The sequence below is a fragment of the Pristis pectinata genome, chromosome 5, assembly GCF_009764475.1.
Source record: "Pristis pectinata isolate sPriPec2 chromosome 5, sPriPec2.1.pri, whole genome shotgun sequence".
In the NCBI taxonomy this organism is placed as follows: domain Eukaryota; kingdom Metazoa; phylum Chordata; class Chondrichthyes; order Rhinopristiformes; family Pristidae; genus Pristis; species Pristis pectinata.
The window spans coordinates 18,901,209-18,916,026 of NC_067409.1; the positions used below are offsets into that span (position 1 = coordinate 18,901,209).

Genomic DNA, 14,818 nt, shown 5'->3' on the forward strand with positions numbered 1-14,818 from the left:
TACACTTCATTAAAAATTCCTTTGGCAACTTAATCAAGTTAAATCTTGCAATATGATGTCTTAAATTGAATAATTTAAAATATAATTTATTTTACCCATATGTCTCTCATGTGTACCACCATCTTAAGCAAAGTTTAGTGAAATGCATGTTTTATGGATTTAAAAAAAGCCCCTGTTTTGCAATCCCATTATATGGAAACACTGTTTGGCCCTTCAAGTCTGCTCTGCCATTCGATATGATCATGGCTGATCCTGTATCGCAATACCACATTCCTGCTCTCCTCCCATATTTCTTAATAGCTAGCAATGCAGTTGATGGAAAATCCATTTCATAATATAATATTTTATTCAGCAGATTATCAAGGTCACTATGTCAATGCTTGGGTTGGTAATAGTCTTATTAGTATTTAATGGCCTAAATCAAACATCTCCTGAGGCAAATGGTTTTTTTAATTGCAACGTGGTTGGGTTATTAGCAAATTGTTAGGATTTCCTTCTGCCCCCAGTTGGGTCTAAATAGTAATTTTGATAGGAATATTTACAAATGTATAACTGATTTTTAAAATATGGATTAATTTTATCTTCTATTTTTAGCTTTGACTTCACCAAGTTTAAAGTTGTCTATGTAGACAAAGCTATCATCGGAGCTCCTGACACAATCTCATCTTCTGCTTAGCTTCCATATTGTGACCTGTCTGATTTTGGTTTAATAGTGACAATCCCAAAAATGTCTTTTACAGAGTCATGTTGATTATGAACAAGGACATCGTTCTGATAGGACCTCTTTCTCAATAAATACTACTTCTCGTAAAAGAAAGCAAACAACCAACAATAACAGGCAGAGAAAATAACATCATCCAATGATAAATGGCAATGAAAATGCCTCAACATGGCAAGTCTAATTCAAATGGCTCATCAAACGAGTAAACAAAAAAATCACAATAATGTGAAAAAAGTAAATCTTATTTAGTTATGTTTCAAAGAGGCTGATGAATGACACAAAATGGTATACAGTAATTTAATTCATATCAACACAATTTAAAACATGCTCAATATATTTTTACTTAGCTACTCAAATCCATGTCAGGGCATATATCTGGGAATAAAATAAGGGAGATGTTAAACATAAATATTTTCTGTCCTTCCACTTCATTCAGTATCATTAGCTCCCAAACCAGCTTTGGGATAAAAGCCAATTGTATGTTAAGCTTGTAGCAACTTCACTCTGGAAAATAACTCCAAGAGTCTGTGTGGATTCTGGTGAGGACAGACCTCCACTTGGCAAAGTCTCTCTCTGAGACAGCAAAGGCCAGGCTGGCAACTTATCAATTTACAGGCTGATGTCCTGTAGCTTACTGCTCCACAGTGCAGAAGGTCACCGCCAGATATGCTCAGCCACCTATGTATTTACTCCAGATAATTGCCCTTAAAATGGACAGAAGTTTCAAAGTTACCCTGATTCTATATTTATTGTTTACTTAGTTCATTTCAAATATAATTCGTAATTTGGGATGGAAACAAGATGCGCAATATAAAAGCAGGTGAGTTTTCATTTAGACAAAGACTCATGAGACAGGAGACAAAAGCTTCTCTGTTATCTTACCTTCACCCCTGCCAGCATTCCTGTTGTAGATACACTAAAATCAAGGTAGGCCAAAGTGTCGGGGTTTGAGGGTTTGTAAATTTGGGAAGGACGTCTCTTTGGCAAATCATCTGAAAGGAAATTAATGCACTTAAGGATCTGAATGAACCTTTATTTATATGCAGACGATGGGTAAGCTTACCACCATTTGAACATTTGAAAATGCCACACTTATAGTTAACTGTTTTCCTCTGAGCTATACTTCAAAATCATGCTCTCTAAATAACAACAGACTACCTTGTTAATCCTCTACACAACAACATGTAGATCCTGAGTCACCAAAGTCAATCAAGAAAAAATTGCTGCCACCAGGCAGGAGGTGCAAGAGCCTGAAGACCCACACCTCAGGGTTCAACAACAGCTTCTCCCCCACTACATCGGGTTCTTGAATTAACCTGAAAAACCCTAATAATACCTTGGACTATATTTCTTTTTCTTTCCCTCAGTTTACACTAATGTCGTTTTGTTTCATTTTGTTTGTTTTTTCATGTAAGTTGTGTATAATTTATGTTAATTTAAGTTTATGTTAATTTATGTTTGTCATGTTTGCAATGTACTGTGCTGTCCTAGCAGAAAGCTAATTTTCATGGCGCTTATACCCTGTGAATGCATGCCTATGATAATGAACTTGAATTCATCCTTCGTGGCATTAAGGCTAGGGGCAGACCTAACAGAAACAAAAACATTAAAAATCAAAGCAGGAGTAGGCCATTCAGTACAAACGTGGCTGATTCTTTATGTCAACACTATACTCCGACTACCACCCCTTACCCACTGATGACTCGTCTCAAAAAAATCTATCTACCTCCTTAAGTATATTCACCAACTTGGCCTCCACCATCTTCTGGGGTAGAGAATTCTACAGGTTCACCACTGTCTGAGTGAAGGAATTTCTCTTCATCTCATTCCTAAGTGACTCATCCCATGTTCTAGAGATTGTGATTCTTCATTCAAGACACCTCATTCTGGGGAAATATCCTCCTTGCATCTAGTCTGTTTAACCCTGTCAGAATGTTGTATATGTCAAAGAGATCCCCTCTCAATTGTCTAACCTCTAGTATACAACAGAACAAGTCGACCAATCTCTTTCTCATGTGACAGTCCTGCATTCTAGATATCAGTCTGCTGAACCTTTGCTTTACTCCTGCTAGGACAAGTATATCCTTTCTTCAGTAAGGAAACAAAAAACTGCTCACAATATTCCAGGTGTGGTCTCAGAAAGGCCCTATATAACTGCAGCAAGACACTCTTGCTCCTATATTCAAAACCTCTTGCAATGAAGACCAACATATCATTTGCCTTCTTAACTGCTTGTTGCAGTTCAAACTTGCACAGGGATGTTCAAACTGAGAGAAGCTTTGCTGAAAGTACACAATGAGAAGCAGTTTTACACTGGCAGAAAGGTCAGTTGCCAGAAGCTCAAATTTAAGGTAGTTATTAGAAGAGCCAGAAGTGGGTTAATAACTCATTACATTAATAAAAATGTACAGTCTGAAAGGGTTGTTGAAGCTGATTAAACAAAGTGACTTTCAAAGGAAATATGGTACAGTACGATTGTGGTTACTAGACTAACATTTTGATGCCTGGACCACTGATCCACAAACACAAGTTCAAATCCCAGCTGGAGAATTTAAGTTCAAGCAAACATTCAAATAATTAAAAGTGGAATTTAAATACAAGGATCTGTAAAGGTGACTGCAAAACTATCATTGTTTCATAATCTGGTTCACCACTTTCCTTCAGGGAAGGAAGTCTGTTGGACAAACTTGGATAAAAGCATGAGAATGAAATATTTGATGGTTCGGTGGGGCAAAACTAACTGGATAAACCTTTCACAGAGTCTGAGTTATACAGCTTGGAAACAGGCCTTTCAGCCCAAATCGTCCATGCTAACAAAGGTGCCTACCTGAGCTAGTCCCACTTCCCCATGTTCGGCCCATATCCCTCTAAACCCTTCCTATTGATATGTCTGCCCAAATGTCTTTTAAATATTGTAATTGTACCAGCCTCTACCACTACCCCTAGCAGCTCCTTCCATATCCCCACCATGCTCTATGTGAAAAACTTGCCCCTCAGGTTCCCTTTGAATCTTTTCCCTCTCACCTTAAACCTATGTCTTCTAGTTTTAGACTCCCCTACCCTAGGAAAATGACCGTGACCACCCACCTTATCTATGCCCCTCATGATTTTATAAACCTTTGTAAGGTCACCTCTCAGCCTCCTTCACTTGAGGAAAACAGTCCCAGCCTATCCAGTCTCTCCTTATATGTCAAGCCCTCCAGTCCCAGTAACATACTTGTGAATCTTTTCTGCACCCTCTCTAGCTTAATCACATCCTTCCTATAAGCATGGTGACCAGAACTGCACAAAATACTCCAGGTGCGGTCTCACCAATGTCTTGTATAGTTGTAACATGATATCCCAACTCTTGTACTCGTTGCCCCGACCAAGGAAGGTTAGCGCGCCAAACCCTGTCTACCTGTTTTGCCACTTTCAGAGAACTACGTACTTGTACCCTGAGGTTTCTCTGTTCTACGGCACTCCCCAGGGCCCTGTTATTTACAATGAATGTCCTGTCCTGTTTTAACTTCCCAAAATGCATCGCTTCATAGTTGCCTGAGTTAAGTTCCATTTGCCATTCCTTTGCCCAATTATCCGGTTGTTTTAAATTCTGTTGTAAACTTAAACAAGCTTCTTCACCGTCCACTATACCACCAATGACGGTGTCATCCGCAAACTTATTAATCATATCACCTATATTCTCATCTAAATTGTTAATATATATGACAAACAAAAGGGAACCTAGCACTGATCCCTGCAGCACTCCACTGGTCACAGGCCTTCAATCTGAAAAATGACCCTCTGACTCCTCCCACCAAGCCAAATTTGTATCCAATTGACTAGCTCAGCCTGGATCCCATGTAATCTGACCTCTGGACCTGCCTACTATGTGGGACCTTGTCAAAGGCTTTGCTAAAGTCCATGTAGACAATGTCTACTGCCCTGCCTTCATTGATCCTCTTCGTCACCTCTTCAAAAAACTCAGTCAAATTTCTGAGATACGATTTCCCACGCGCGAAGCCATGCTGACTATCCTTAATCAGTCCTTGCCTTTCCAAATGCAAATAAATCACGTCTCTCAGAATCCTTTCTAGCAATTTTCCCACCACCAATGAAATGAAAAGTTGCATGATGTTGTACACTGGAAACCAGTTTCACAACAGTGTATTTACACGCAATATTAAATAAATTATTAATTTACATTAAATGGCTTTGTGTCTCCTACGGACTGGCAATTCAACTCTTTCTGATGCTTGCCTAACAGGTTGGTCAGCTTTGGAATTTCACCTGCATGTAAATAAATCCTATCCTGTTGCTATTTTATTACCTTAATAGAAACAGATGAGAACAATGTCAAAATTAAAGCTTTACAGTACAGTAATGAAAACACCAAAATGCATAAATCCCAGTGATATAGAATTGCACTATTTTAACCTTGACTTGCAGTTTCATTCCCTTGCTGATATATTAAGAGATAAAAGAGATTTACTTCTCCTTGTTATCGGAGATGACAAGATCCAAAGGTTATAAATATAAACATGTTACAATCCTCTCTGGCTATTCATCCAATCTTAGTACCATGCCTTTAAACTCTTTACATAATGAACCTTGAAATAACATCTTCAGACTGTTGAAAGGTCTCATTCCCCTTTTAAAGTCAACAGATAATGGTAACATTCAGCATCAATGAGGATGATGCATTATTAGGCTGCAAGGAAGGCATCATAAGCAATTTCAGTTAAAGCCAGTTATGATAAAGTAAGGCAAGCAATTGTCAACTTGCACTGTTTTGTTAAAAGAAAATACACAAAACAATGATGCACAAATTTGAAATATGTATTATAAGCTGCTGATTATTCAATTCATCCAAGTAATGGGAAGGTAGTTTTGTTTTTTTGCCAAATGGGTCGAGGAAAATTATCTTTCTGGTAGACACTACATCAATTCAGGCAGTAAACCCTGTATTTAGTTCAAACACACTCTACTTACTCTGCAGAGGGGAATCACCGAGTTCAACCAACTTGGTTCATCTGAAAATTTTGACCAATGGACCATACAATTTAAAACCTAAAGAATCAGAACAGTGTATTGTGTCCATCGCATTGATGTACCAATATACTGCCTTGCAGAGCACACAAGGATATGTGTATAATAAACATGTTGGGTGAACTCTGTCCCAATCCACCAATCAAAATTCGGTAATTCCAAGTTTCCCCCACCCCTCTTCTTCAGTATTTTGCTGTACTGTCCTGGATCCTGCCTGGTACTTGGGGTCACTTGGCCTTACTTTCCCAGAACGAGAGGGCAGAACAAGCTGACCTTCCTCACCCCAGAGGCAGTCAGTGGTTGATTGGGTTATGAGCTGCAGCTCAGGCAGTGTTTGCAAGGGCCCCTGTCCCTAGAATATTCTATTGGGTTTTGGCATGGCTAATAGAAACATTTAAAAACCATTAAAAAGAGTAGAAATTATAAACACTTTAAAATATCAACAAATACGTAAAAACATAAAGTAACACGTAAAATACTTAATACGTAAAGGTGTACAAGATGATAAGAGGCATAAATCAAGTGGACAGTCAGACACTTTTTCCCAGGGCGACAATGGCTAACACGAGGGGACATAATTTTAAGGTGATTGGAGGAAAGTATAAGGGGGATATCAGGGGTAAGTTTTTATTTTACACAGAGAGTGGTGGGTGCATGGAACGCACTGCCGGCAGAGGTTGTGGGGGCAGATACATTAGGGACATTTAAGAGACTCTTAGATAGACACATGAATGATAGAAAAATAGGGGGCTATGTGGGAGGAAGGGTTAGATAGATCTTAGAGCAGGATAAAATGTCGGCACAACATTGTGGGCCGAAGGGCCTGTACTGTGCTGTAGTGTTCTATGTTCTAAAACATTAAAGTAAAATAATCCAACCACCTACCTGTTCTGCAGGGTTGGCACACCCCACTCAAATAAGTGTGGCCACCATCCCTGGTGATATCCCCCTCCTCAATAAACTGGCGCTCAGTGGTGTGCCCAACAGTAGAGTGATGGGCCGATGGGACAGGATCCCACTTTCACCTTGTGTCAGCCTTCCGTGATCGGATCGGCCCTGCATGTACACAGGTCCGAGTTGTGCCCAGACCCACACAGACAACGGCCAGCGGTTCCCTTTGGAACATCCAGTGTGACTTGGGCCAATATTTGAAATTTAACAACCAAACGCCGGTTTCACCAGTAAACACTGGCTCTGAGTTTACACAAGTGAGACTGCAGATGCTGGAAATCTGGAGCAACACACAAAAAATGCTGGAGGAGCTCAGCAGGTCAGGCAGCATCTATGGAGGGAAATGAACAGTTGATGTTTCGGGCCAAGACCCTCCATCAGGACTCCTTCCTCACCCAAGACTCCCGATGAAGGGTCTCGGCCGGAAACATCAACTGTTCATTTCCCTCCATAGATGCTGCCTGACCTGCTGAGCTCCTCCAGCATTTTTTGTGTGTTGCTTCTTCTGAGTTTACTTCAACTTTGATGATGTGCTGAAATTATATTTCTTTACTTCCTTACAATACAAGAGGCTATTCAGCCCATTGAGTCTGTGCCAACCCTTGGGGAATTCCTATCAATCCCATTCCCCCACTTATTTCCCTTTAACTTATTCTCCCCACAATCCCATCAACATCCCCTTATTCTCCTGCCACCCACCTACACTAGGGATAATTCACAGTGGCCAATTAATCTACGAACTCATCTTTGGGATATATGGAGTACTCCAGGGAAACCCACACAGTCGTGGGGAGAACATGCAAACTCCATGCAGACAGCACTGGCCTGAATCTGGGAGGCAGCAGTTCTAATAGCTGCTCCACTGTACATACCTCCATTACACTGCACTGATATCAGAGATAGCAGGACATCATAAGCACCTTAAACAATGAACACTTTCACATAATTGAAAATAAATTGTCAGACACTGAATTTATAGCCACATATCTTAATGCTGCTTATCTAAATGCTTGGAATAATATTAGGGTTCATCAACCAAGTTCTTTGTTTAATTACAATTTAAACTCTGCAGCCTTTGCACTTACCTAGAACTGTTCAAAATGCATCACTGAATGCTTATGCAACATTAATTGGACTTCCCATGATAGAAGCCTATAAAAACCAGGTTAATAAGTTGAAAGTGACCTACCAAACATGGAAAAGAGTGCATTTCTCCCATTTGCACTTAGTTTCTGAAGTCACATTTCCTACCTGTGTCTAAGACAGGAGGCCACGTTCTTACATCAACAGCTGCCCCTGCTTCTCTCGACCTTAGAAGTTTTACAATCAATTGTGAGGTCATAATGCATGCTGATCGGCTGACCTGTAAAACAACGGCTCTGTTCAGTAAGCAATGTACAGAGAATACCAAACAAAATCAATTTGGTCCTTTCAGGGTGATTTAACTTACAAAGTACCTAAAAATAAAACCTTTGATTGTTATAATAAAACTAAATTAATATTATTTCAATTCATTGTTTAAAGAAAATCAATCTCAGGATGTGAGCATTCCCAACGATTTATTGTTCCTCCCTGATTGTTGCAATCTGTCGCAATCCGTTGCAATCCGGCGCGACCCGCTCCGGGGACAGTGGCAGGTGGGGAGTTTGACTGGGGCGGTACACCTGTCACACCGTAACGCAGGTGTCCTAAGGCGAGCTCAGGGAGGACAGAAACCTCCCGTAGAGCAGAAGGGCAAAAGCTCGCTTGATCTTGATTTTCAGTACGAATACGGACCGCGAAAGCGGGGCCTCACGATCCTTCTGACCTTTTGGGTTTTAAGCAGGAGGTGTCAGAAAAGTTACCACAGGGATAACTGGCTTGTTGCAACTGAGAGGCTACAGAGGGTATCTATGACTCAGCAACATCTGTGTTGAGGAGTAGAACCATATAAGTGAGACTGGAGCAGGTTTCTTTCTCTAAAGCACATCATGCTTCTCTTAAAAAAACTACAATCAGACAGTTCTGTGGACAAAAACCATAAATGAAATTTCAAGCTCCTTTCATTCCTCATAACAAGTTGTTAAATCTCTAGAAGGGTACACATTGTGTTTTGAATCCTAATACAAACCTGAACTATTATATAGAATTATACGTTGTACCAACCTCAGAAGCTTCACTACCAATTGTGATAATCATTAAAATACATGTTAAGATCTCTGCAGAATATTCTATTCAATAATTTTGAATGACTGGGTTACTAAATAAGTAAGAAGCAACTTTAACCTAACTCGTTCAGTTGAGCAGGAAACCAACATCAGGTGGATTGTAATAAATGCAGTGTAAAATTAGGGAGGTTCCCAGTGTGTTGGTTAGGATAAAACTTTCCTCAAAACACAACTTTCCTGTCTTAGAATAGAGAAGGTTGGGTGGAAGTCTTAATATTATGAAGGGCCTCGATAGAGAAAAATGGATTCCATTGACAGAGGGTGAAGAACTAGAGGATACTGAATGAAGGTGATTGAGAGGAACCACAAGTGACATGCAGCAAGGGATTAGGATGTGGAATGCACCATCAGGGGCAGTAGTGAAGGGAGATTTAATTGTAGCATTCAAAATGAAATTGGTTGATATGTATCTGAAAGAGGAAAGGGTTGTGAGGGCAAGAGGGAAGAGCAGCAGTGCCAAACATTTAAGTTGATATTTCATAAACCTTAGCAAAATTATGTTTAAATGGGAAAGAAAGGCTCTTCAAGAAGAATGTACTGTCTGTGGCTAACTAAGGAAATTAAGGATGACATCAAATTAGAAGAAAAGGCATAGAATGTGCAAAGATTAGCGGTAGGCAAGACGACTGGGCCATTTTTAGAAATCGACAAAGGATAACTTAAAAACTGAGGGAGAAGTAAAATAAGATAAAAGGAAAAAGTAAGATCTTCAACAGGTATGAAAAAAGGAAGAGAGTGGGCAAGTAAACATTGGTCCCTCCGAGAATGGGGAATAGAGGAATGACAGAGATTCTAAATACATATTTTGTGCTGGTCTTAATGTGAGAAAAGCATTCCACTAATAATAAACAAAAAGCTATAATGGAAAGAACTTTAAAGAATCTCTATCACCAGGGAAAAAGTGTTAGGCAGACTAAAGAGGCTAAAGGTCACCCACTCCCCAGGACCTGAGGGCCTCCACCCTGGGATTTTAAAAGAGGTAACTGCAGAGATAGCGGATGGATAGTTTATTAGTATTCCCTGGATTCCAGAGATGCCCCAGAGGATAGGAAAACAGTAAATGTAACAACACTATTCACAAAAGGAGGGCAGCAAGGCAGGAGACTAGGCCAGTTTGTTTAACATCTGTCATTGGGAAAATGCTGGAATCCATTACTGACGAGGTAATAGCAGGGCATTTAGAAAATCATGAGACAATCAAGCAGATTCAGCATGAGTTTATGAAAGGGAAATCGTGTTTGAAAAATTTGCTGGAGTTTTTGTCTGAGGTGGATAAAGAGAAACTGACAGATCCAGTGTATTTAGATTTCCAAAAGGCATTCAGTGAGGTACCACATAAAAGGTTACTGCAATGGCTAAGAGAGGCCAGAGTTGGGGGGGGGGGGAAGGGGTTAACACTATTATGTCAATTCAAACTAATCCCATCTGCCTGCACCTGGTCCATATCCCTCCATTCCCTCCCTGTCCATGCCTCTTAAAGGTCTGCTTCCACCACCCCACCCCCGACAGCACATTCCAGGCACCAACCAGTCTCTGTTTGCCTCGTAAATCTCCTATAAACTTTCCTCTTCTCACCTTAAACCTAAGCCCTCTAGTATTTGATACTTCCACCCTGGGAAATAGACTTTGTCTATGCCTGTCATAATTTTATATACTTCTATTAGGTCTCCCCTCAGCCTCCGACACTCCAGAGAAAACAACCCAAGTTTGTCCAACCTCTCCTTATAGCTAATACTCTCTCATCCAGGCAACACCCTGGTGAACATCTTTTGCACCCTCTCCAAAGCCTCCATATCCTTCCTATAATGTGGTGACCAGAACTGTACACAATACTCCATGACTCAGTAGTAGATAGCCTCTCACTTATTCTGAGACTGGGTCGCCCTGGTTTCAGAATAACAAGTCCTTCCAATTAAAATTGGGATGCAGAGGAAGTTCTTCTCTCAAAGGGTTGGAAATTTTACCCAGAGAGCTGTGGAAGTAGCACCACTGAACATCTTCAAGGTTGAGATTAGATTTTTGGACTATAGGAGGGTTGAGGATTATAGGAAAGAGAGAGGGAAGATTTAGAAGGGACCTGAGGGAAAACTGTTTCACACAGAGGATGGTGGGTATGTGGAACAAGCTGCCAGAGGAAGGTGTAGAGATGGGTACAATTACAATGTTTAAAAGACATTTGGACAGGTACATGAACAGAAAAGGCTTAAAGCATTATGGACAATGTGCAGGCAAATGGGACATTTGGGTAGACATCCTGGTCAGCATGGACGAGTTGGGCTGAAAGGCCTGTTTCCGTGCTGTATAACCCTAACTCTATGGAGTTGAGGCCAAGGTCAGGATAAAACAATGTGGGCTGAAGGGCCTGTACTGTGCTGTAGTGTTCTATGTCAGATAAACCAATAATCTGTCAGAGGAGGCTTCGGGGCAGGATGCTTCTATTTTTTTTTTAAAGGGTTCTAAGTGAAGAGCTACACTCCATTAAATTAAGGATTTTAAGAAGTCATACCATGCAAAGATATTCCAGTTCAATGACTAATCTGCGAATGAGTCATTTTTTTTTAAGCCTTTTCCCAGCCTGTGTGTAAGCAAGAGTGATGACACAGCGGAAACATAATCCCCAGCAATCTGTCATCAGCAACTTCATTAGACAAGCTACCATCCTGGACTAATGCAATGTGATGGCAAGACTGTCCAGCTAAAGATGAGGGAGTATTTTGATGTTTATTTAAGTTTTCTTATCAATATACATGAGGTTGGAGGAAAATTGCAGTTGTGATGAATGATGGCTTAAAAATTTCATTCTGATTCATTAAATCGTCAATTCCAAACCCTTATTAATTTAAAGGTTTAGTAATAATTGTGTGTCATTATGCAGCATAGCACGACAGGTAGTGCTGCTGCAGTACAGTTCCAGTGACTCAGGCTTGATCCTGAACCTCATACCCCACGATGCTGTCTGTGTAGGGTTTGCACATTCTCCCTGTAACTCGTCGTCACACATCCCAACAATGTGCTGGTGTGTTAAGTGGCTGCTGTAAATTAACCCCGGAATAGACAAGTGGTAGGGGAATCAGGGTGAGATTAACAGGCATGCAAGAGTGTAGGTTACAGCCAAATAAGTGGGAGAATGGAATTGAAGGGACAGCTCTGAGAGTCAGCATAGACTTCTTTCTATGTCTTTTGACAATATGGAAAGTATGTATTTTACAATACATCCACAATACAGTTCATTGAGGATGTATCTTGCAGTGTAGATGAAAAGACTAGTGGATGTGGTATATTTGGATTTCAGAGACTTTCAATAAGCTCCCACATAGGAACTTGGTAAACAAGGTTTCCTAACTATGAATCTATTTTGATGCAACCCCTGAAACTCCCCTTCCAGGTATTCTGGAGGTATTTCTTTTTGTGTGCTATGAAGAACTGTCTTTATCAAAAAAGTGCACACAGCATGATTTAGTTGTTTAAGGTTGTATAATACCACAGCCACATTTTCATGCAAAATTTAATATAACTTAAATTTTTGAAATAGCAAAACTGGTAACTAAAATTTAATCAAATCTTACATTGTATTCCTTACATATAACACTTCAGGGTCTTGCTACCTCATTTAAAAAAAGCTTAAAATAGTGCAGTCTCATCATCTACAATACATATTGACCTCTTAAGTCCAAGATACAAACTTTAACAAAGAATTTTGGTTTGCCAGATCTAAAGTAATTGAAACTGTCTTTATTATTTATCTGCCAGCTGGAAACTGTATTTTGAAAAAAAAAGACAGATCTCACCCCTTCTCTTCTGACTGCAGCAGACCTGCTCTGTGAACACCCATGCTGTGAAATCCATTCCATTAACATTGCAACAGACAAAGCAAGAAAATGGATCCTTGTTTCAAAGTCCCAGATGGGGGTTTCAATTCCACATTACAGGAGCAGGGAAGTCAGCAACAGAAAACCACCTGCTGGTTTATATTCACAGCATCTCTAACGTACACTGACTGCAATTCAGCTTCTCCTAACCAAACTGATAAATTTGACATTGCAAAATTATAATATTGATAAATATGGTATGGTGCATTAAGTGAAAGATTGCTGTATTAGTTATGGATCTGCGAAAGCATCCTGAAATTTGTGGACCTGAATTCTACTCAAGGGATGCAATTTCAAAATTTAGGCTGACATTCCAATGCAGTACTGAGGGAAGGCTACTCGTTCAAAGAGTGACCTTCTGGATCAGATGTTAAACTAAGGTCCCATTTTGCCTTGTAAAAGGTGAAGGTGTCACTATTTTGAAAAATGGCTGGGCGGGATTCTTGGCAAATATTTTCAGCTACGTTAATTATTTATTCCTCAGCCAATATCTCTTACAATAATAAATAGTTTGAAGGGGCATGTGGAAAAGGTGGATAATATGGAGTCAGGCATAACCTCATTAAAAAGGGAGAAGACACAAGAGGCAAACTGCTCACTCGTGTTCCTACTCGCTATGCACAAATTGGCTTGCACACTTTCTATATTATGGCAGTGACTACACTTTGTGAGTGTTTTATTGACTGCAAAGTCCTTGGGGATGTATCAAAGTAATGAAAGGTGCAATATAATCGTACTTATTTGTTTAAATAATAGCAGCAGACAGCATACCCGCTGTGAAGCCAGTGCTCTGCTCGAATACCTTATGAAAGCTGCTTTCCAGATTGTTTCTCTACCCCTCTGGAACCAGCAGCATGACTTCCTTTACATTATAGTGGGGAGCATCAAAGACATGGCTATCATTGATGGCATTGCAGTAGAGTAAACGAACCGTAAATCATAGCCTTGAAGCACTGGAAAGATATTGCAACATCTAAAGCTCTGTTCAATGATAAAGCAGAGTGCTTGATAGACAAGAATTAATATGACCTCATAATTTGAAGGTCAGAGATAAATAATGAGAAAATTTCACAAATTATATATATCGTCATGGTCAATTAAGTAGAAGATTTCCAGTTACCACACTTCCAAATGCTGAACAAACTATGATCATCATTATTCATTCAAATCACTGGATCCATTTCTTAATAATTAAAATAGTCTTCCATTGGGTCATCAGGAAAGGGCAAAGAGACCTACAAGCTTCCAGCTATTTACAGAACTGATTCCTCCAGTCTGGGTATGAGCGTGGTAATGGCGACTGTGCTTTTGTTTTGTAAATATTTTACCATCAGGATTCCTTGTACTTATAAACTAAAAGAACAGTTGGTAGGGAAATACAGTATACAGTATGTGAATGTTTATGTCACCTGAAAGCTATGGTACTTCATTAGCAACCCAGAAACACGAGATCAAATTCCAGTGATGTAAATTGTGAAAGTGATTTCATTAAAGTTGATCATTTGCAAGCTAAACTCAGAAAATAAAATAACCCTGCTAAGGCTACAGGGGAGAGTTTAAACTAGAATTGTTGGGGGGTGGGATCCGTACTGGAGAGACTGGGGAAGAGGCGTTTGGCTCTCAAATAGAGGAGGCTAGGAGTAAGTACCATAGCCAGGCGATAGAGAAGGGACGTGTTCAGACAGGCTTGAGATGTGTCTATTTTAATGCAAGGAGTGTTGTGAACAAGGCGGATGAGCTTAGAGCTTGGATCGATACTTGGAGCTATGATGTGGCGGCCATTACAGAGACTTGGATGGCTCTGGGGCTGGAATGGTTGATTCAAGTGCCGGGTTTTAGATGTTTCAGGAAGGACGGGTGGGGAGGCAAGAGAGGTGGGGGAGTGGCACTGTTGATCAGAGATAGTGTCACGGCTGCGGAAAAGGTGGACATTGTGGAGGGATTGTCTACGGAGTCTCTGTGGGTGGAGGTTAGGAACAGGAAGGGGTCGATAATGGTGCTGGGTGTTTTTTATAGGCTGCCCAATAGTGGCAGGTTTATTG

The 14,818-nt window shown here is 40.2% G+C and overlaps 1 protein-coding gene across 2 annotated transcripts in view; it reads right to left on the bottom strand.

Moving 5' to 3' along the window:
- LOC127570339 (disco-interacting protein 2 homolog C) overlaps positions 1-14,818 on the bottom strand; it is a 504,340-nt gene that overhangs the window by 75,857 nt on the left and 413,665 nt on the right. For both annotated transcript variants that reach the window (XM_052015787.1, XM_052015786.1), the window contains exons 27-28: positions 7,952-8,063; positions 1,604-1,713 (exon numbers count right to left, since the gene is read on the bottom strand). In XM_052015787.1, the coding sequence (XP_051871747.1) occupies positions 1,604-1,713; positions 7,952-8,063 (222 nt within the window). The remainder of the gene's footprint in view (positions 1-1,603; positions 1,714-7,951; positions 8,064-14,818) is intronic.